This window comes from Corythoichthys intestinalis, chromosome 16 (assembly GCF_030265065.1).
Source record: "Corythoichthys intestinalis isolate RoL2023-P3 chromosome 16, ASM3026506v1, whole genome shotgun sequence".
In the NCBI taxonomy this organism is placed as follows: Eukaryota; Metazoa; Chordata; class Actinopteri; order Syngnathiformes; family Syngnathidae; genus Corythoichthys; species Corythoichthys intestinalis.
In genome coordinates, this window is record NC_080410.1 from 11,058,210 (window position 1) to 11,079,264 (window position 21,055).

The 21,055-nt window shown below is 39.5% G+C and overlaps 1 protein-coding gene across 1 annotated transcript; it reads right to left on the bottom strand.

Annotated features, from left to right (window-relative positions):
• Positions 1-367: 367 nt before the first annotated feature.
• Positions 368-20,540, bottom strand: LOC130904709 (neuronal pentraxin-2-like). Its single transcript, XM_057817653.1, has 5 exons — positions 19,536-20,540; positions 14,068-14,344; positions 13,499-13,731; positions 10,879-11,058; positions 368-7,011 (listed from the first exon to the last, which is right to left on the bottom strand). Exons 1-5 carry the CDS (start codon positions 20,220-20,222, stop codon positions 6,781-6,783), a joined length of 1,608 nt encoding a protein of 535 aa, XP_057673636.1. The 5' UTR covers positions 20,223-20,540; the 3' UTR covers positions 368-6,780.
• Between the last annotated feature and the right edge of the window lie 515 nt (positions 20,541-21,055).

Sequence of the window (21,055 nt, forward strand, 5' to 3'; positions counted from 1 at the left end):
TGGAACTCGCTGCCGGTGTGAGAACGCTCCCACAGCCGTCTCTGAAAGAAACAAAATCTAACCAGCAGCAGATCGTGACACTTAATTTGTGCGCAATTCCAGGATTTCTTTTTCCTTTGGGGAGGTAAAAAAAATAATGACCTCCAATGGGGAAACATTGAAAAATTTAACTTCTGTTTTTTTACCCTTTTTTATTTTCAAAAATGGTGTCAAGTATTTAGTATTATTTTACATATAGATATCGAGTTGGAATTTCATGAGAACAGTAGCTGCGAGTGCAACTTTTTGTGTCCCTTTCATCATTGCACACTTTGTCAGTATTAATTCATAGATTTAGTTTTCCAAAGTCAATAAGGTATCATATGAGAAAGGAAACTCACTTCTGAAAATCAGTAGTTTTATTGTAATAAAATGACAGACATCGCAGTACAACAAGACCGGTGCTCAGTAATAGTACGTAACAGTTTAGACAGAAAGCAAACAAAAAAACATCCCAAAAAGATTTAACAGGCTTTTTTTTTAACCAGTTCAATAATGCCAAAACACTATGACAGGGTCTCTAAAAGCTCTGAAATACAGTACAGTAACTGAATAAACATCAGTCTTGTCAATATTGCACACTGGGAAGCATCTATACAAACGATAGTAGGCACAAGATAATTTGGCATGTATGTATGTTTCTCTTTTCATATCGCATAAACATTCTGCAGGGACAAAATACATGAACAAAATACATTGCAGTTTGGATTTTGCAACGGAAAGATACATAACAAGTTCCATCATGTCTGGGAAATACACAAAAATTGACAAAATATAGTTGGCAGTATTGAGATTTTGTCACTCTGTCACATCACAACAGATTGACATTAATTTTAAAATATCATATTTTCATACTATAAGTCGCACTGTCACACCAGCCAAAGAATGATAATGAAGAGGAGAAAAAATATATACAGTGGTACCTCTACTTATGAACGTCTCACACCTCAATGGGAAAATATTGCCTCTTGTTACCAAAGAAGTTTCAGGATATGAAAGACAAAAATACAGTATGAGCTGCTACTAGCGCATATGAGCTACCAGCAAGTGTACTGAATGAACAGTGTCAAAAGTGAGTACAGCCCTTGCATTTTAGCAGATATTTAAGTATATCTTTTCCTGGGACAACACTGACAAAATGACACTTTGACACAATGAATAGTCTGTGTGCGGCTTATATAATAGGAAATTCAGTACTGCTTTTCATTTTCCCTCCAAAACGTTATGTGACTCGTTACAGGAGAGCTGTCAGCATTGCTGCAGAGATTGAAGAGGTGGGGGGTCAGGCTGTTAGTGCTCAGACCATATTCTACATCAAATTAGTGTGCATGGCTGTCACTCCAGGAGGAAGCCTCTTCTGAAGACGGTACACAAGAAAGCCCGCCCGTCTCATCAGACCATAGGACATGGTTCCAGTAATCCATGTGCTTTGTTGAGATGTCTTCAGCAAACTGTTTGCGGGCCTTCTTTTCATTGTGTCAAAGTGTCATTTTGTCAGTGTTGTCTCATGAAAAGATATATTTAAATATCTGCAAAAATGCGAGGGGTGTACTCACTTTTGTGATACACTGTAACATACTTATAGCTGCTCTGCCATTGGCTGTTGCCTAGCATCTTCCTGGCATCCAATAGGCTAAGCGGTACCTCTACTGCCTGTGTATGTGTGTCTTCCAAGGTCCTCGTCATTTGGCCCCCAGGGCCATGAGGTGTTCCAACAGTTTTACGTACTCATATTCCTTACTTACTCTTGTTTTTTCCATTATGCACAACTCTTATTTTATGTTTATTGTGCAATACTCTAATTGTAACAAGTATTCGTTATATGCTTTGATGCATTTTTATGCTTTCTAGAAGATTAATGTTGGAATTTTGGGGGTGGCTTGGAACGAAATAGGGCATTTACATGGAAAACTTACCTCTACTTAGGGAATTTTCAGTTAAAGAAACTACTTCCAGGAACAATTAATTTCGTAAGTAGTACGTAAGTAGAGATACCATTGTATGTCACACTGGAGCACAAATCGCAATTTTAGGGGGCAATTTCTAAAATTGTCGGAAACCAAGAACAAGAATTGTACGTTAAAAAATAATAGCAAAACACACACAACATAAAAGCAAAACATACTGTAAGTCGAATTTGAGGAAAAGCCGCTATGAAAAAAGTGCGACTTATAGCCTTATGGATTGGAATTCTATCTCCATCAATGGCTGCCAGTGAGTTTAAAAAAGGAACATTTGGTTTTCATTGCAAAACTTTGACTGGTGGGCTGGGGGAGTGATCGATCAATCGCTGCTGGCCCTCTCTGTCAAAATGTATTGGACGTATAACACCGTCAATGGCAGCCAATGAGTTAAGATCCCTGCATTCTGGCCAGTCTCAAGCTCATTCATATTTTAAGGTAATTGCTGCTTTTTTTTTTTCATTGTAGTTTTACATGCTCGATTACTAATAGAATCATCGACACTAAAAGAATCCAAAGTTTTGTATGCTCTTATCGTCTGAATTTTCTCTGCCGGCTTTTAATTAATTTTGTTAGTACTTCAGGCAAGAAATGTTTGGAAGTCTAGGCTCATGGGGATTACTTTGAAGAAAACCATAAATGATCAGTGAAGTAACTAAATTATTAAATGTATGCACTGACATTTTTTTTTCAACAGATGGATTTGCACAGAATGTTGAAAAGTACAACTGAAAAGAAAAAATGTGCATTTGTGCAGACATACTGTAAAGACAGGTAACATTAGCAATTTAAGCATCTCATTCAGCCATCTAAAGAGCCTGAATTCCACCACAAGCTTAATTGATTTCCTTAATTGTGAAGCTTAAAATGAACACATTGTACTTGCAAGACATAACAAGTATGAATACAACATGCAGCTCGAACTGTTCCATACAATACAATCTCAGAGAAAAAAAAGGGTTAAAACAAAAAATATATATATACTCATTGACTTCCATTGATACCAATAGACAATCCATTTAAAGTGGAAGGGTTCAGTGAACAAACGTTCATTTGCTGCCAATCAAAGAGTTTTACTTTAGTTTTTAATCGCCACATTATTAGACGTCTATCATCACCAACGGCAGTGAAAGAGTTAAGTAGAAAAGCGTTGCTTTTCCTTGTCTTTCATCACCCTGCTGGCTTCAGCTTATTGTCATTCCCGACCCATCTTTTTACAATTTCACATCATTTCACCTTGACTGATAACATCTCTTAGTTCTGTAATAATGACATAAACGTCTCAGTTTGTAGTTAACAGTAAAATATTTCAAGCGGCATTTAAAGATTGCTAGTTTGCATCAGGAAATTCTTCTGAAATGTTTGTTTTTTCAAATATAACATCACACAATTTAATCAGATATTACTCAAGTTCACTACATTTAGAAAAATATCCTTTTTACGCAGTCTGCCGGCTGGGGGAAAATACCAAATTACATTTTATTACAACATTCATGAATGGTGGATGAATCATCAAACAGTGATTCACATATCTAATCTGGGACGTAACTTTTGTTTAATGTCATAATCATGCAGTGTTTAGGTTTCAATGAATATAAAAAGTCAATATATCCTTGTTCAAATATGCAGTTTTTGTTTAATGTGATCATAGCAAAATAAACATTTTTTTTTATATCCTCTTACAAATTACTAATATGCACCCATTTTCAACTCCACTTACCCTTATCAGAGCCGCGGGGACCACCACCACTACTACTGCTACTACTATTACTATTACTAATATTACATAGAAAATGCTATTTCTGAATAAGATTGCGTGGGGTTACTGTGCTCTCCCACTGGTCACTTCCTGTAGATTTTTTGGTCACTTCCCATTAAATTTTGGGGCATTTTCAGGTATCTTACTTGGTAACCAATTGGCTGTCACTGACGACGCTAGACGTTCAATTAATTTTCACTTGGGGGACGCCTCCCTCAGTCCAAATCGATTGCACAGCTTGGGATTTGGTGCACTTCATTGCTAATTTTAGGGTACTTACGCTTCGTACACTTTGGGTCATTCCGGGGTGACTATATGTAGATTTTAGATCATTTTCTGTTGAATTCGGGGCATTTCCTGATCACTCCCTATGCATTGGTCACATTTAAATACTTTAATGTCTATCATGTAGTATTCAATGAGTTAATTTTGGGTCACTTCCTTGTTAATTTTAGAGTACTTGCAAGTCCCTTCCTGTTGATTTTGAGAAACTTCCTGTATATTTTTGGGCAGTCCGCTGGTCAATAGTGTACCGCACGAATGCTATTTTTAGACCGTGGCGTCGCATCGTAAAGCGGAAGCGGGACAATAAAGACACGCCCTCGCATACAAACCATTATATTTCTGCTAGTTTTGTCCGGTAATCTTTCAAAAATGAACATGCCGATCAAACACTGCTACTATGGAACTTGTAGAAACGACTCTAGACATTACGACCATCCTCATATGAGAGATGTTTTCTTCATACGTTTCCTAAAACCAAAGACTCAAAGGAAAAAATGTGAACAATGGATCAGCTTGTGCGGATGTCCAGTTTAACGCCAGCAAGGTGAAGTTATTCACCTTCATATGCAGTAAAAAATTTGTTGGCTGGTGGTTCAAATCAACTCAGGGACATTTCCCATTTTGATATTTTTACTTATTTTTCAGTGTGACGTTTTGCCGTGCTGCTTCTGTCTGACAATGAATGACCTGAAAAAAATTAAAGTGGTAACTGACTGCCACCGTAAGTGGTATCTGACTGCCACAGTTGTTACTTTTTCTGTTGTAAAGAAACAACTTTAGTAAGGGGGAAGTGTAAATAAATTAATAGAATTAAGATTTGTTATTAATGAAAAAATTAAAAATGTTCGTTCTCTGTCACTGAGTAGCATTTGCGATCGCTACACAAAAGTAACAAGACAAATTACCCCCAAGAACGGTCAGAGACGTAAGACAACCAGAGGATATAATATATAAGAAAGACAGGGCATACGGGAGTAAAGGATAACTTGTTGGAAAAGGAGAACGTCATTGACAGTGGCGTAAGGACAAAGGTGCGGATCATCTCTGCTCTTTTTCAGCCCTTGACACTCAAGCCATCTCTTTAACTGAACATTTGTACCGTATTGGCCCGAATATAAGACGGTGTTTTTTTGCATTGAAATAAGACTGAAAAAGAAGGGGTCGTCTTAAATACGCGGTCTAGACATTATACCCATTCACGACGCTAGATGGCGTCAGATATCATTGAAGCGATGTTCTGTCATGACAGATCTCAGCTACTCTCAAGTTTAACCAGTTTGCATTATTTTATTGCTTTATTGCTTTATATTATTGTTTTTCCTTATTCAGATTTGTTTCAAGACTACAGTTACAGTTAGACTTCACTTTGATGGTTAATGCAGTTATTGCAATTTTGTTGTTTTATCACAATAGATTGGTTTATTTACATTTCAAAAACCAGAAGCCATTAATTTACGAATGTGATTGCACTTTATTTTACAGATTTAAATGTTCAGATTTTAAGATTTGAATGAGGCAAAATAACATGCTTTTTCTCTCTAATATATTGTCATAATAATTTGTTTCGGATGTACTGTAATTATTGTCTGTATAAAAATTAATTTGGTGTTCAAAAAGTCTTTTTTCAAACTTGAGTCTTGTAAAAGTATATAATCGGGGTCGTCTTATATTCGGGCCAATACGGTATGTTCTTTCACATCTTAATTTGGCACCAGGGACATCATTTTCAGATTGGTAGGTTTAGCTCTGTAAACATCTCCTTCGTACACTATTTCCATTCATTTACCATTGGGTACAAACGGTAGCATGTGCCCGCCCTTAGCAACATTTGCTAACATCATGAATATTAATGAGCGGAAGTGACGTGTAGCGTGCGGTACACCATTGCTGTGCATTTTGGATAATTTTCTGCTGATTTTTAGGGCATTTTTGGGTCACTTATTGTTCATTGGTCCAATCCAGTTGATTTTAGAGTATTTCCAGGTCACTTGGTTTTGGGTCACTTCTGTTGGTTTCTGGGCACTTAGTACGAGTCACTTTCTGTTGTTTTGGGTCATTTTCTGATTATTTTAAGGCATTTTCGAGTCATTACTTCCAGTTAATTTTGAGGCCATTCGTAGAAGGCTTCATCAATATGAGTGAATGTACACGTTTTTGTGAAGTTGAGTGTGACATTGGAAATGAATAGGGCCATTGAAAATGTACGGGGAAGCTTTTGTTAAATTTTGATGTCATTTGATAAAATGTGATGTCAAAACAATTTGACACAATATTATTTTGATCTTCATTTTTACATCACAAAAAACTGTCATTTGAACAAGACTTTTATAGACTTTTCATATCCACTGTTGGTCATTTATTTCCTCCTGAATCTCGAGCTTTCAGCTAGTCAATTTGGAGATATTTTTGTATCAGCTTAGGGAAAGGGTTCTTTCCTCTGTTCTATGTTATTTATAATGGTTTTCATGATATCCTTACACATTCTTAAATCTTGAAGACTGTGTTTCCATATTGTGGAAATTGGAGACCAACCTTGTATTTTATGTTTTACGGTTAAGTGTCCCATTTTGTCCATATTTTGTATTACTGCAAAGGATGCTTGTTAACTTCATCATGAAAATGTTCAGTGCCACAGAGAGTTATAACAACAATAAACAGATGGAATAACTTTTTGTTTTAAAAAAGCAGAAATTTCTGCCTTCCTGCTTCCCTCTTTTTCCTCTAATGTTCCATCTGTCACTTTGAGCTCTGGCTGTGTTTACTGCAAGGCTCCCCTGGGTTCTTGGTAGCTCCACCATATATCTCCACTCCACGCTCAGTCCAAGAAGCCACACTGCCCTGGGTCACCATTCCACAACGAGCCAAGCTGGCCACCTGGTCCGCAGACAGGACTCGGTCCCAAAGACCCATCTGGGACAACTCTCCAACTAAAGCTTGAGTTGAGTCAAAGCCACCACCTAGGGAATCCTAGGGTGGAAAATATTTGCTTTTATATACATGTTTTAAAGGGTTGCTGACCCAAAAACACATTTACTCTTGCCAAATATCTTAACACTCGTGAGCACAGAACCTTACTATTCACTCACCTTGTTGACAAGAAGACTAAAATTTGGTATAGACTTCACTATCAATTGACGGGACACGGGGCTCAGGGCTGATCCGTAGGGGGCCTATTTTCAAAAACTTAAAATTCAAAATATTTCCAAAACCAAAGCCACTAGCGACCGAAAAACAAAGCAGGCATCTCCCATAGTGAGTCTCCATGAGCCGCGACATCAAAAAAAGTCGTTCCCTAATAAAATACTGATTAATTATTTTTAAGTATAAGTATAACAAAACTTAAAATGGCTACAAAATTCTCAAATTTTAGGTATGCTAGGTGCACAAAAATCACCAAATGCAGAGATAATCACCTACTCGAGATTTTAAGGATCAATAGCAATATTTAACATATGTTTTTGCCCAAAATAGCAACTTAATTTTTTTTTTTTTTTTGTTGTTGCAAATTTTCAACAGGTAATAAATCACTCACTTTTCACATCAGAAACTTAATACTTGAGCAAAGCATGCAGAATCATCATAATTTTAATGTTAAAATGTGCATTTTTCCATACACAATCACAACTTTTTAGGTTGAATTCCTATGTTACTATTGCCTCAGTTTGGAGGCACGTCTTGCCGGCTATCTGGCCCCTGTCATTTTTCGATTGAAATGTTACATTACGCTGTTAAAGTTACGCTACTGTGTATGAATACAACATGGCAGCTATCACACAACAAAGAGTTTTTAAAGTTGAAAATTCTTGTAAATGATTGCGTACATCCCGCAATTTCTATAGATTTGAACGTAGAACAGTCTAGATTCTTGGTTTAAAGCAAAAAAACGGGCAGTTATCATTCATTTTACGTAAATATTTCGAGCAAAAATGATCCTGTTGTGTAAATCCAACGTGGCGGCCATCACAAAACAAAGAGCTTTTTAAGTTGAAAATTCTTGTAAATAAATGCGTACATCCCTGAATTTCTATAGATATGAACATAGCACAGTCTTGATTCTTGGTTAAAAGCTAAAAAAAAAAAAAACAACAAAAAAACAAGCAGTTATCATTCATTTTACATAAATATTTCGAGCTAAAGTTACGCTTTTTTCCATGTATTTTTTCACAACTTTTCAAAATGCATGCATGGGGTTATTTTATATAATAATTAGCGGCGCAGCGGTTCGCGGTTCAAAGCCGAACCGTACGGTTCGCCCTGTACGGTCCAATACGCCTTTATGAACCGCGCCTTTTCGGCTTTGCAATTAATGTATTCCGAACGCTTGTGGAATGAATTGATCGAGCTCTGTGTACCTGTGTGTGACGTGAAGCACCGCTGTGGAGAAATTCCCGCCCCGCAACTAAATGTCGGATCGCTGTCAAGCACCTGTGTAATAGAAGCCGAGTAACGCCCTCTCTCGCTTACGAGCGAAGTGAAAGTGAAACAAGAAAGAAAACAAATAGCTATGGCGAGAGGAGGAGTGGAGAGACCGAATTTTGAGGAAGCACCGGCTTCTTTCAAATCTGCGGTGTGGCAACATTTTGGTTTCCCCGTGGATTACAATGCAGAGGGAGAGAAAATATTGAAGAAAAAAAAAATTGCAAGCATTGCTCAGCGCTTGTTCCCCATGCTAATGACAACAATTTTATAACATGACTCCGGCACCTCAGCCGGCATCACCCACAGATATGGCTTTCTCAGGGTTGGACAACCCTGAAGATAACACCAGTGAAAACACACGGCGGGCTTCTTTAATTTATTTGCAACGCTTGACCCGCGTTACATTGTTCCCTCGCGGACATATTTCTCCAACAACATAATCCCCCTGACATTTATGAAATGGCATGCAAAGCCATCGAAGATGATTTCGCTAAAGCACATAGTTTCGCCCTGACCACTGATAGTTGGAAGGTGGACGTCCCGTGCTACAGAATGCTACTACCTTACTGTGATGGTCCACTATAATTCATACCTGTCAAATTGTACGGTCTCGTCGTAATTTGTACAACTGAGCACTCATTTTTAAATGTTTACGCCATGCGTTATGTTCGAAATCTGCACGTTTTTCGTGCATTACGTTTTGTTTTTCCATCCGTTCGGATTTGGTCACCGTTTCTGCAACGAAACAATGCGTTGGTTGAATGACGCGAGAAAAGTCAGAGACTCGGAGAGGGAAGAGTGTTTGTTGAGACGCTGTAGCAAACGCGATGCTAGGCTAGGTGGCTCCAATATTACCTGACTTAGCCGACAACATAAAATCTACGCCGAGATACCTCATGCATATAGAACTACATGCGAAATGACAGACTTCGTTAGTAAACAGCCGCCATTTCAGAGCAGTAAACTTCTCAGAAAGGCTCTGTTGTAGTAAACCTTACGAGCGAACCTAAGCCACTTTTTATCTAAAATACTCCTAAATCGGCAAAATCTTGACTTGAGTCTTTCTTTAAAGGATGAAACAGTTTTAAAATTTTCACATGTCGAAAATAGATGGAAGGGAACTAATGCAAAAACGGGAGCAATTTTATCAACTTTAACGGTTGATTCACAACATTAAATGACCTCCAAACATAGCAAAGGTTACTATGTTTTTGGGTTTGTTTTTTTTTTTTTTTCAAATGAACAAAAAAAAAAAAAAAAAACATGAAAGGTATCACCAGTTACTTTGCCAAGTAACTTTTTTACTACTGTGTGTGTATTTCAGTAGTCAGTCACTACACTAGCCAAAGAGCTCAGAGGCATTTTAACAGTCGAAAATGTTTACATTTTAAGTGTTTATTTCATTTTTTAAAAAGCAAAATAAAGGCAGTTAAAAAAAGAAAACGCACACCGAAACCAAACCGAAACCGTGATCCCAAAACCGAGGTTCAAACCGAACCATGGGCTAACTGAACCGTTGCACCCCTAATAATAATTACCTTGGCTCCTCAACCAAATCACTCTTGAGACACTCCTGCCTACTTGTATGCAGTAAAAATTTTGTCCTTTTTCCACTTAAATCCAGCTTTCGAACGCAGCCTGAGTTTGAGTTTATCGGCCCGTAACGGCAAGGCGTGGCGCAAAGTTTGTGGGAGCTGTCTTGTCAACTGATCATGAAGTCTATGGTATGGGAACCTCTTGGTAACTCCCGATAATGTGATTTGCGATATAAGACGATAAGGATTATCTCACAATATGATGATACAAAAATTATCGTTACACTGCTCAAGAAATCAGTTTATGATATCCTACGATACAACTATAAAAAAGAAAAGCTATTTCGAAATGTAAAAATTAAAATGGTTATTTCTTTGCAGTTTTGCGGACAATCTGTCAAAATTTCTTGTCCTCCTTAAACACTGGGAGAATATTTCAGTGTAACATTTCTGTAAATAGATATAGCGACACTATATTGTTGCAACATTCTTGTGAACAAATGAGTGTCTTTCTTAACTCATTGCCTGCAATTGCAATGACAGACGTTCGTTTCATTCAAGCGGGAAGAACTGGCTGCAAATGCTCATGTTTGAGTGCCATTGACGCAGATAGACATTGAATTCAGAATGTTCATTCGCCCGTCCCAGTCAAAATGAATTGGACGTCTTGCGTCGTCAATAGCAGCCAATGAGTTAACAGACACTCTTCTCGTGGAAAATTGTGGTCTAGTGGAAAATTTTTGTAGTGGCCTGTTGGTTCCTTTATTAAACATTGAAAACATCTTTTTGAAACGATACATCGATTCTTGGCTGAAGCATATCAATAACCTCATTATCTCTTACAACCTATTAGTTCGTTCAGTGTCTCAATGCATTTTACCTGCTCTTGACCTAGGATTAATACTCCTCCAGGTCTAATGTCATGACCGGCTGCCAGTCCGTGGCCTTGTCCCCTCAGCTTTCCCCCTTGGTAGGCCTGCCAATCTCCTCCACTCTGGGTCCAGCTCACACAAATGTGCTGCCAATTTCCTCTAGAAAGGTTCAGAGGTAACCGTGCCACCTAGCAGTAAGAAAAATGAATCACATTATAAATTTAGATATTTGTTCTTACGCTTTCATTGCCAGAGATTATGCTGCCTACAAGGCCACAATTTTCCTCCGGGCATCTTTTATTATAATTGCTTGGTTGAAATATATTTAAAGCCACTGTTGCACTCCATCAGCCAGCAATGCTGACAGGGGGATACCTTCATTTGCAATGTTGGCATTGCGCTTGTCTCACTAAGGCGATTTAATTGGACACAGTCTTCTTATTTACAATATATGCAAATATTTTGAAGATTTCAATTCTATTGGGTATTTTTAATTAAAGCAGGATGGATATTTATCTTCTAGCTGGATACTGTTTGATTTGAAAGGAATATATAAAACATGTCTAAACATCACTGTTTAATTTAGTGCTGTGCGTTACGGAAAAAAATCTATCACATAGCGGCCATTTTATACCAGGATATGTCACAATGTAATACATGCTTTAATTATTTGGTGAAAAATGATACAACAATGACACCCTTTCAATCACTCACTTGAAATGACATTAACCTGACTTGCCGTAAATGTTAAACATATGAAGTAGTGCTGCAACCAAAAGCTATGCAGTGTTATCAGAAGCAGCACATAAGCATACAAAAGTATCTGAACCTTTTGAAATTTCTCACATTTCTGCATAAAATCAGCATCAAATGTGATCTGATCTTTGTCAAAATCACCCAGATGAAAAAACTGTCTGCTATAACTAAAACCACCCAAACATTTATAGGTTTTCATATTTTAATGAGGATGGTATGCAAACAATGACAGAAGGAGGAAAATAAGTAAGTGAACCATCACATTAAATATTTTGTGCCCCCGTCTTTGGGAGCAATAACCAACCAGACGCTTCCTGTAGCTGCTGATCAGTCTGGCACATCGATCGGGACTAATCTTGGCCCATTCTTCTCTACAAAACTGCGGTAGTTGTCAGATTCCTGGGATGTCTGGCATGAATCGCTGTCTTTAGGTCATGCCACAACATCTCAATGGGGTTCAAACCTGGACTTCGACTTGGCCACTCCAGGACGTGTATTTTGTTCTTCTGAAACCATTCAGAAGTTAATTTACTTCCGTGTTTTGGGTCATTGTCTTGTTGCAGCATCCATCTTTTTTTTTAGCTTTAACTGTTTGACAGACGGCCTCAGGTTTTCCTGAAAAACATCCTAATAAACTTTTGAATTCATTCTTCAATTAATGATTGAAAGTTGTCCAGGCCCTGAGGCAGCAAAACAGCCTCAAATCATGATGCTCCGTCCACCATGCTTCACGGTGGGGATGAAGTGTTGATGTTGGGGAGCTGTTCCATTCTTCCTCCACACATGGCGTTGTCTGTTACCCCCAAGCAATTCAACTTTGGTTTCATCACTCCTCAAAATATTTTGCCAAAATGTCTGTGGAGTGTTCAAGTGCCTTTTTGCAAACAGTAAACGAGCAACAGTGTTTTGTTTTTTTAGACGGCAGCGACTTCCTCCGTGGAGTCCTCTCATGAACACCATTCTTGGCCATAGTTTTACATAGAGTTGATGTGTGCACAGAGATATTTCCTATGAGAGAAGCAACGGTGCCAAACTCTCTCCATTTGTAGACAACTTCTCTGACTGTCGATTGATGAACATCCAGACTTTTAGAGATGATTTTGTATCTTTTCCAAGCTTTATACAAATCAACAGTCCTTGACCACAGGTCTTCAGACAGCTCTTCTGACCGACCGAGCCATGATGCACATCAGACAATGCTTCTCATCAAGACAATTGTTACCAGGTGGGAAGGGAAGCTTTAACCACTCATCAGTGATTGGGCACAAACCTGACTTTAATTGTTTGGTAAAAATTGGTTTCAATTCTCTTTAAGTCTCCTCAGGCTGAGGGTTCACTTACTTATTTTTCCCCACCTTCTGTCATTGTTTGCATGATATCTCATTATAATATGAAAACCAATATATGTTTGGGTGGTTTTTTAGTTTAAGCAGGCACTGTTTTTTCATCTGCGATTTTGACAAAGATCAGATCACATTTGATGGCGATTTTATGCTGGAACGTGAGAAATTCCAAAAGGTTCAGATACGTTTTGATAGCACTGCACGTATTTTGCTCAAATGTAAAGATATCTAATTACCCACTAATACTTGTGGCTAATGGCAGCCAATGAGTTAAGTGCTTGTAATTACCTCCAAATAATCTTCAGTTTTTCTAGTAGTTTTTTAACTCCTATCCTGAACACTGTAACAATTCTTTTCATTTTAAAGATCTATATTTTTTAATAAGTTGTAAATGTTATTGGTCACCTTCACGATGGAAGTTTGGAGATGATTCATCTTTGTATCATATTTCCCTCCTACAAACTGGCATTTTGAATGGGTGATTTGCCAACTATAAAACCTGAATAATATCTTTTGTTTGATTAAGTACCTTGTCATTGATGAGCAGCTCAGTGGGCGTATGAAGGCCTTGGAGTAATACCAGTTCATTGGGTTGCTCAGGAACAGCATAAGAGATAGGAGTTCCAATGCCTCCTTCTGTTGGCCGGAGCCACAGGCAGACGGTAAAGGCCAATAACTTTGGTATGGAATGTTTCACCACAGCGTACATGTAGTTTGTACGAGATGGGAAAGACAGTCTGTAGCCCTCTGGAAAAGAATTAGCTAAAATAGACAGGAAAAACAGAGGAATGAACATATCATCAGTAGAAACAGTAAATACAGTAATCAGAGACATCATAGGTCTGGAAAAATGGCAAAAAAGGATCAATTTTTTTTTTTCTTTTTTCATAATTTTTTCTTAACAAATCTCTGCACTGGATTTCTAAGATCACATTTGTCAGTCTTTTTGATGATTTACCAGGCCATAAATTATTTGATGAAATGTTCTTCATAGCTTACTTTAACTGACACTGTCTATACCTTCATTGGACATACTCACACAAAACAACATATTCTGTGATCACGGTTTTCGTTTTTATCTTCAGTGATAATATTTACCTTGCTCCAGTTCTGAGAGTCGGTGGTGTAGCTTGTTGATTCCCTGATCCATTTCCTGTCTGTGTCTTTCAGTTTCCAGCCTCAAGGATTTTCTCTCTTTTTCCAACAGCTCCACCTTCCTTTCAAGCTCCCCTTCCAAATCCTCCATCCTCCAAGGCCTTTCTGCCCCAGCTTTGTTCCCAGTCAGTATTTCTGGGCCACCAGATTTCCTGCCATCCTCCACAACTGAAGAGGTGTTGATATCTGTCTGGTTGTGAGGGAACAGATTGATATCTGCCTGCAGAGGAGGGAGACAAATGTACACTTGTGAATGATAAAAACCATGTCTTGCTTAATGGGATTTCATGCTCAAGGTATCTAGGAGTGGGAACCTCTCTGTACCTCCAACTGGGAGGACTGGCTTTGAATACTTATGTTTGAGTGCCATTGACAGTGCTAGGCGTCCAATTCATTTTGATTGGGAGGCATGTTCTCCCCTCCTAGTCAAAATGAATTGGACATCTTCAATAAACACTAATGAGTTAATATAGACATTTAGGTGGAAATTTTTGGTCTAGTGGAAAATTTTGATGCAACCTGTTAATTCTGTACTATACCGTGATATCTTAAAGTGCCTGTGACCTGATAAAAAAAAATTAAATAGCATTATTTTGTAAATTAAAATCATATTTTGAGACGATTCGACTATATACAACAATTTGGCAAAGCACAGATGACGAGAAATGAGTCTTTTAGTCTGCTGTTTAGCCCCGCCTGTCATTATAGCATTCTAGCTTCTCCATCTGGGTGATGAATTCGGCAGAGTAATGATTTCAGCTGATTTAGAATTCAGCCCATTGAGGGGGAAGATTCAGAACGAGGAAAATGCGACAGAGAGCAGGAAAATGTCATCATTGTTTTAATCTCTCTTCTCCAATATTTTACAGAATATTCTTTTTATCTAAGTATTTTACCCAATTTCTAAATAAATGGTATGGTCATGAAAAGTAACAGTCTTGTGCTAGATGGAATATGAAATATTAAAAATGCATTTATTTTTAGGGCCTCTGCCCCTTCCTCCTGAGACCTGAGCCATCTCCGGCAGGTGTGCATGTTTTTATTGATTGCAGGTTGGATGACAGACGGGTGCAGCGGCCACAGGTGCTGGCAATGCCAATCAGCCATCCATAAAAGCCAGTGGACGCCGCCACCTCGTCGCCCGATCGACTCGTCTATTTCCCACATCAGTTGTACCTCGCATTCTTATGTTATCTTTGTTCACTGGCTTACGACTACCTTGCTCTCGTCCCAGGTCCTGCTTTCTGTGCGCCCCTCGTCGGATTCCACGCATGCCTTCCTTCCGAGTCTCCTCGTCTTACGCCAGCTCAACTACCCCGAACCAAGTCATCAGCCTCTGCCACATTCTTGTGATCACCAATAAAAGATTACTCAACTCACCCCTGTGTGTCTGCTCTGGGATCCCCTCTTGCTCACGCAACCCTAACATTTATTTAGTGCGACAGGGCTACATTGCTGCATGATGGTCAAAACTCCCAACTTCTTAAGCCTCCCGAACGGTATTTTATGCCACCAGACTTAGTAGGGCTTTTGTCATTTCCCTGCCCCAGCTTCAGAGACCAAGGAAAGAGCATAAACAAAACAGGAGGGATGACAGCTTGGTGACATGCTAACCCGAACCGAGCGGGTTTTCCAAGTCTTTTCCTCGCCTTTTTAAAACGAAAAATCACACAAAACTTCCCCGACTCATGTCACACACGGCGGCAGGGTTCATTGTCTTCAACGATTGGCCAGCCCCCAGCGGCGAGCAAGTTTCAGCTTGTCATTCTGCTGCGGCCCCGGCAGGCACGAAGTACTCGTCGCCGGAGACGCAGAGGGGAATGAACGTAAAAAATGGCGCATTCCCGTTGGACAAACCGGCCGACGTCGGAACTTTTTTCCACTTCATATTCCTCTCATTCCATTATATACTAATTATTGAACAGCAAACTGTCTGGTACCCATATGGATGCAGTACCAGGACCAATGCTCTTAGTACCCTTACCCTAGCAACAGGGTTCCAAAAAGTGGTATGGTGCACAGTGTTAACAAAGTAGTCATGTTTACTCAAATGTTCAGTTACAAACAAAAACATGCCATTTGCATTTTGATGCATTCTCTTTCTGTTTTTGTAGATGAATAAATACCCTAATTTTCACACTATAAGGCGCACCTGACTATAAGCAGTAGCCCACCAAATTTGGCAAGAAAACGGCATTTGTTCATAGATAAGCTGGACTATAAGCCGCAGCTGTCCTCACTGTATCATGGGATATTTACACCAAAAGATATTAACCGGTACAACCTTATTTAACAGCGGCATCATACGACCGACTGTCATAAGACCAAATGAACCATCATTAAACTTTGAACCAATTAGTGCAAAGCTTTATTGCTTCAAGAAGCTTAATTTGGCCATCACTGCTCCCTTGGGGGAAACAGTCAACCTCTGCTGCCACCTGCTGTTGACATCCAACATGCCTCTTAGCATGCATTGCAGCGCTACAGATGTAAATAACAATCAAAAATCATGTTCTGTGCTAAATATTTCTTCAGTTACTGTTCCAATTGTTTCATCAATTGCTCGTTATGGTATTTGCTAACACTTTATTTGACAGTGGTGCCAAGACTGTCATTACACAATCATAATTATGACATGCCTCTGTCCTGAGCATTCATGAATGCTTATAACAGATGTCATTAAGTGTTATCCAGCAAATGATCTCACTTTTGAATGGATGCAAAAGATCCAAGATGGACAAAAATTGAGTTAGTGACATAATTTGCCAAATGACACTTAATGACATAAGCATTCAGTAATGTCCATGATAGTGTCATGTCATACATTTGATGATCTTATGACAGTCTTATGACACCGCTGTCAAATAAAGTGTTCCCTAAAAAAAATCAACAAATAATCCGCACTGGACTGTAAACCACAGGTATCAAAATTAAGGAAAAAGTAGCGGCTTATAGTCCGAAAAATTATGGTAGTTCTAAAACACTTTTGCCCATACAACAAACCAAAATGAATTCAGCGTCTATATTGTTGTTTTTTTTTCTCTGCTTTGAAAAAAAAAGCACATGAACAGGACGTACTTGTAATTTTAAACTAGCAAATGGTAAGGATCATCTTTCCCAGAGCATATTGAAGCATTTAAGAAATCTCTTGCCAGCTTAGGAAGAAAGTACAAATTCCTCACAGGAATGTCTGAATATTGAACTCAGTAATAAATATTGCCCACTGATTAATAATATGCGAGCAACAAGCTAAGCAAGTTGACTCTGCAAGTTGAACCCTTTGCAGACCGGCAAAAAGATCTATAGAGCTTTCTTTCTGAACAAAAAAACACAAGAACACATAGTTATTTGTGTTGTCCAGCCAAAGTACGCTATATGCTTTCATGTGTTGCATAAGATGATACAAATATAAGTTACATTATAGAAGAATGGATTCTGTTCCCATGAGAACAAGCGTTATGTAAGACGCAGTGACTCTGGAATTGATGTCAGACAACAAGCCATGTTCTTTTTAGGGGGATGCACGATTCACTGAGTGTTTTTTAAGGATACTAACAAAAATTACTTATTGATTTTGCAGCAAAAGCCGTTGAGTAGTAGGTGTGAATGTCAGTGTAATTTTCAGGTGTTACGTGACCAGCTTGCTCCACATTGATGCAATCCACACACCTTTTCTCACCATCCATCAATTTCTCCTTACTAGTCATCTCCCTTATGTCAAAGTTTTTAATATGCAGCCAAAAACAAAAAAACACGTTAATCAAAAGTGTGCTACACAATCAATGTTACTTGTTTTCAGCAAAAAGTGAAAAGATATTCAATTTTGAAGTAGCATAATTTTTCGGCGTGGATGCCCTGTGATTGGAATCTGTTCTGAAATGTTTCATTTCTATCACTCAGCCTGGAACTGAAGCTTGAGGCAGGTGTTTGTTTACACATGCAGACACTGAGTTCTCCTGAGGGAAAAAGAAATCATTATTGTTGCATCTTCTCATCTGCTACATTAATGCATGAATGTGTAAGCACTAAATGCTTTAAGGGGCTCGGGTAGAGCACACATCATTGCAAATCTGCATTTTAAATCATTGCCTGCCATTGACAATGATAGACGTCTCGTTAATTTAGACTGGGAGGACTGGCTGCGATTGCTCATCTTTAAGTGCCATTGACAGCGCTAGACGTACAAGCCATTTTGACTGGAAGGGGATGAATTAACGTTCATCCTATGGTCCCCTCCAAGTCAAAATAGATTGAACGTCTACTAGTGATACTCAACATGACTGGACGTCTATCATCGTCAATAGCACAGGAAAAATTCTCCTGAAAGGACTTTCATAAGTACTGTATTTGTGTATGTATTGCTAGTGTTAGCATATCAGCAAAATCTTTACAGACGTTGAAAGAAACATAGAGGCAACGCTTCCTCAAGAAAACAATGCAGCATCATACAATATGATGCTGCAGCTACATAAAAAAAAAAAAAAGACATCAAATCAACATATATCATGAAAAGATGCTTCAAAGCACGTAAACTGCTAAATAAAACAAAGCCTGTGCAGGCTTTGAATTGAATAAGAGGTATGCACCCTACAAATAGGCAACTCATACATTATGTATGATATTGCTTTCATAAAAAGAGGGGCTATACATCTTCAGAATCTGGTCAGTTGAGAGTATGTTTCATGTTACTGTGCTCTTCCCCCTCCTCCTTTTCCTCTGGCTGATGGTGTTATTTTCTTTTTTCCCTCTTTTTACCACTTTATCATCATCCCTTCTCTCCATCCGCCTCAGTTCCCCTTTATTTCCCTCCAAGGCTTTCTTTCAATTCCTCTTTTTTTCCCCCCAAAATTAAATTGCTATCTGCTTTCTTGGCATAGTGGTTGTCGAACAGCCCGTTGCTGTAAAAAACATTAGGAAGGATTACTATATAATTACACATGTCGCTAAATATCCATCAGCATTTCTGTCCATTATGATTCGCTTGGGAGGAATGGGGGGTTATGTTTTTTTCTTTTCTTTAAAATGTCTTGGTTGTTTTTTATTTTATTATTTTTTTAATTATTACTTATTCATTTATTTTATTGAATGACTTCATTCTTGGTCTTGCTGGGGGAAAAAAACAACTATTTTGCTGCCGAGGTTCACAAAGGCTCCCTTGTCTTCCTTTTAAATCTCTCCGCATGCACCAGGAGAGAAATGTAGACTGAGGAATGACCCCTAATGAGCATTTGGATCGACATCATCAAATATAAATTCTCACGCAATTGTCTTTCTCAACAGTTTTAATACAAGAATCCCTCATCTGCGTTTAAAATCATGCCACGCAAGCGCTCCAGGACTAACTGGGATTCATTACGCCTCTGCAGTATAATGTAGCTGTGTGTAGGGGGTGATTTGTTCATGCACTATACCTCCAGTCTCTCAATGCGGTCTTTAAGATGACTGATAGCTTGCTCCAGCTCATCCACAGCCCGTATCGTGAGCACGTGGTCAGGCGCAGACCCGGGGCTGTCCCGCACCATGACCCGCTCCAGGTGCGCTCCCTCTCCCCATATGCCCGCAGCTCCCCCTCGTCTGTCGGCGACGCCACTTCGTACCTTCAGCCCCTTCTCGCATTCGGATAGTTTGCTTGTCAGTTCCCTGATGGTCCGCTGGTCCGTTTGTATTTGCTCCTTTTGTTGCCGGACGGTCTGCCGGAGCTCGTCCGCCGTTGTGCGGAGGTGCCCCCAATCCTCTCCCGCGTATAGCGACGGGTCATCCGCTTGTTGCTGAAAGTTTTTCAGGTTGCACTCTCCGGCGGGGATCGGGGTGCATATGAGCCGACTGACTGTTGGGTCGTGGCCAATCAGTCCAGTGACCCCGTCCTGACCACCGAGTCCGACGTGAAAGGTCGGTGCCTCAGATTCTGGTACTTCAGAACCATGGAGAGCACCCAGGCTTCCAGCCCTGGCCGCCGAGCCCCTGGTAACGGGGGGCTGCGTCGCACTGGCCGGGTACAACGAGCGATTGTCGGCAGCCGGTTGCTGTCGTGCCGCCTTGGTAGTTCCAGTATGGACGGCTGCGATGATGCAAATAACGGCGCCGATGAAAGCCACCATGCCGGCGGCCAAAATGATCACAATGAACTTCAGGGTGGCGGCAGGGACGATCGACGATCAGAAAAAAAATATCATATCAATACAGAGGAGCCAAAAGTAAAGGCTTGAACGCAACAAAATCATCCACTTGATATGTTTTGATTTCGGCAACGAGCGGCAGGGGGGTTAAAAAAAATCCTGTTTACTTTTCCGTGTTATGCTGCTGATGGGAGAGCGCCTCAATGGAGTTATCATGGAGTCGACAGAAAGCGTCTGAGCTTAATGTGTTACTCTGTAGACCTCCTCTGTGCATGTGCACAACGCGCATGTCCTCACGATTCCGACAATATGCAGCAAGGCAAAGTGAGGGCAACAATTTTGATGCATCAGTTTGAGATCTTCGACTGTCCCCCCCACCCCCAAATGTCCATTGAGTGGCGTGGCTTTTTGAATTTTAAATACAAACAAAATGACCCCCCCCCCCCCCCCCCCAACTCATTGCCTGCCATTGACAGCGCTCGTGCTATTCATTAAATGATCGCTGCCAGCCAGCCACCCTGCAGTCAAAGTTGGATTGGGCGTCTAACTCGCAACCAGTGGCAGTGAAACATACACAATGCTCGCCATCCCAGTTCAAATCTATTACCTGAAGATGTTCTCGAACAGTTACCTGCTTTAAATTAGGCTTAACACCACTATTGTTTACTGCAACGTATTCATAATGCTCAAACACCCACTTTGCTTTCCATACTTTTGTTTTTATTTGTAGATATACAGTAGGGCAAATAAGTATTTCGTCAACCACCAATTGGGCAAGTTCTCCTACTTGAAAAGATTAGAGAGGCCTGTAATTG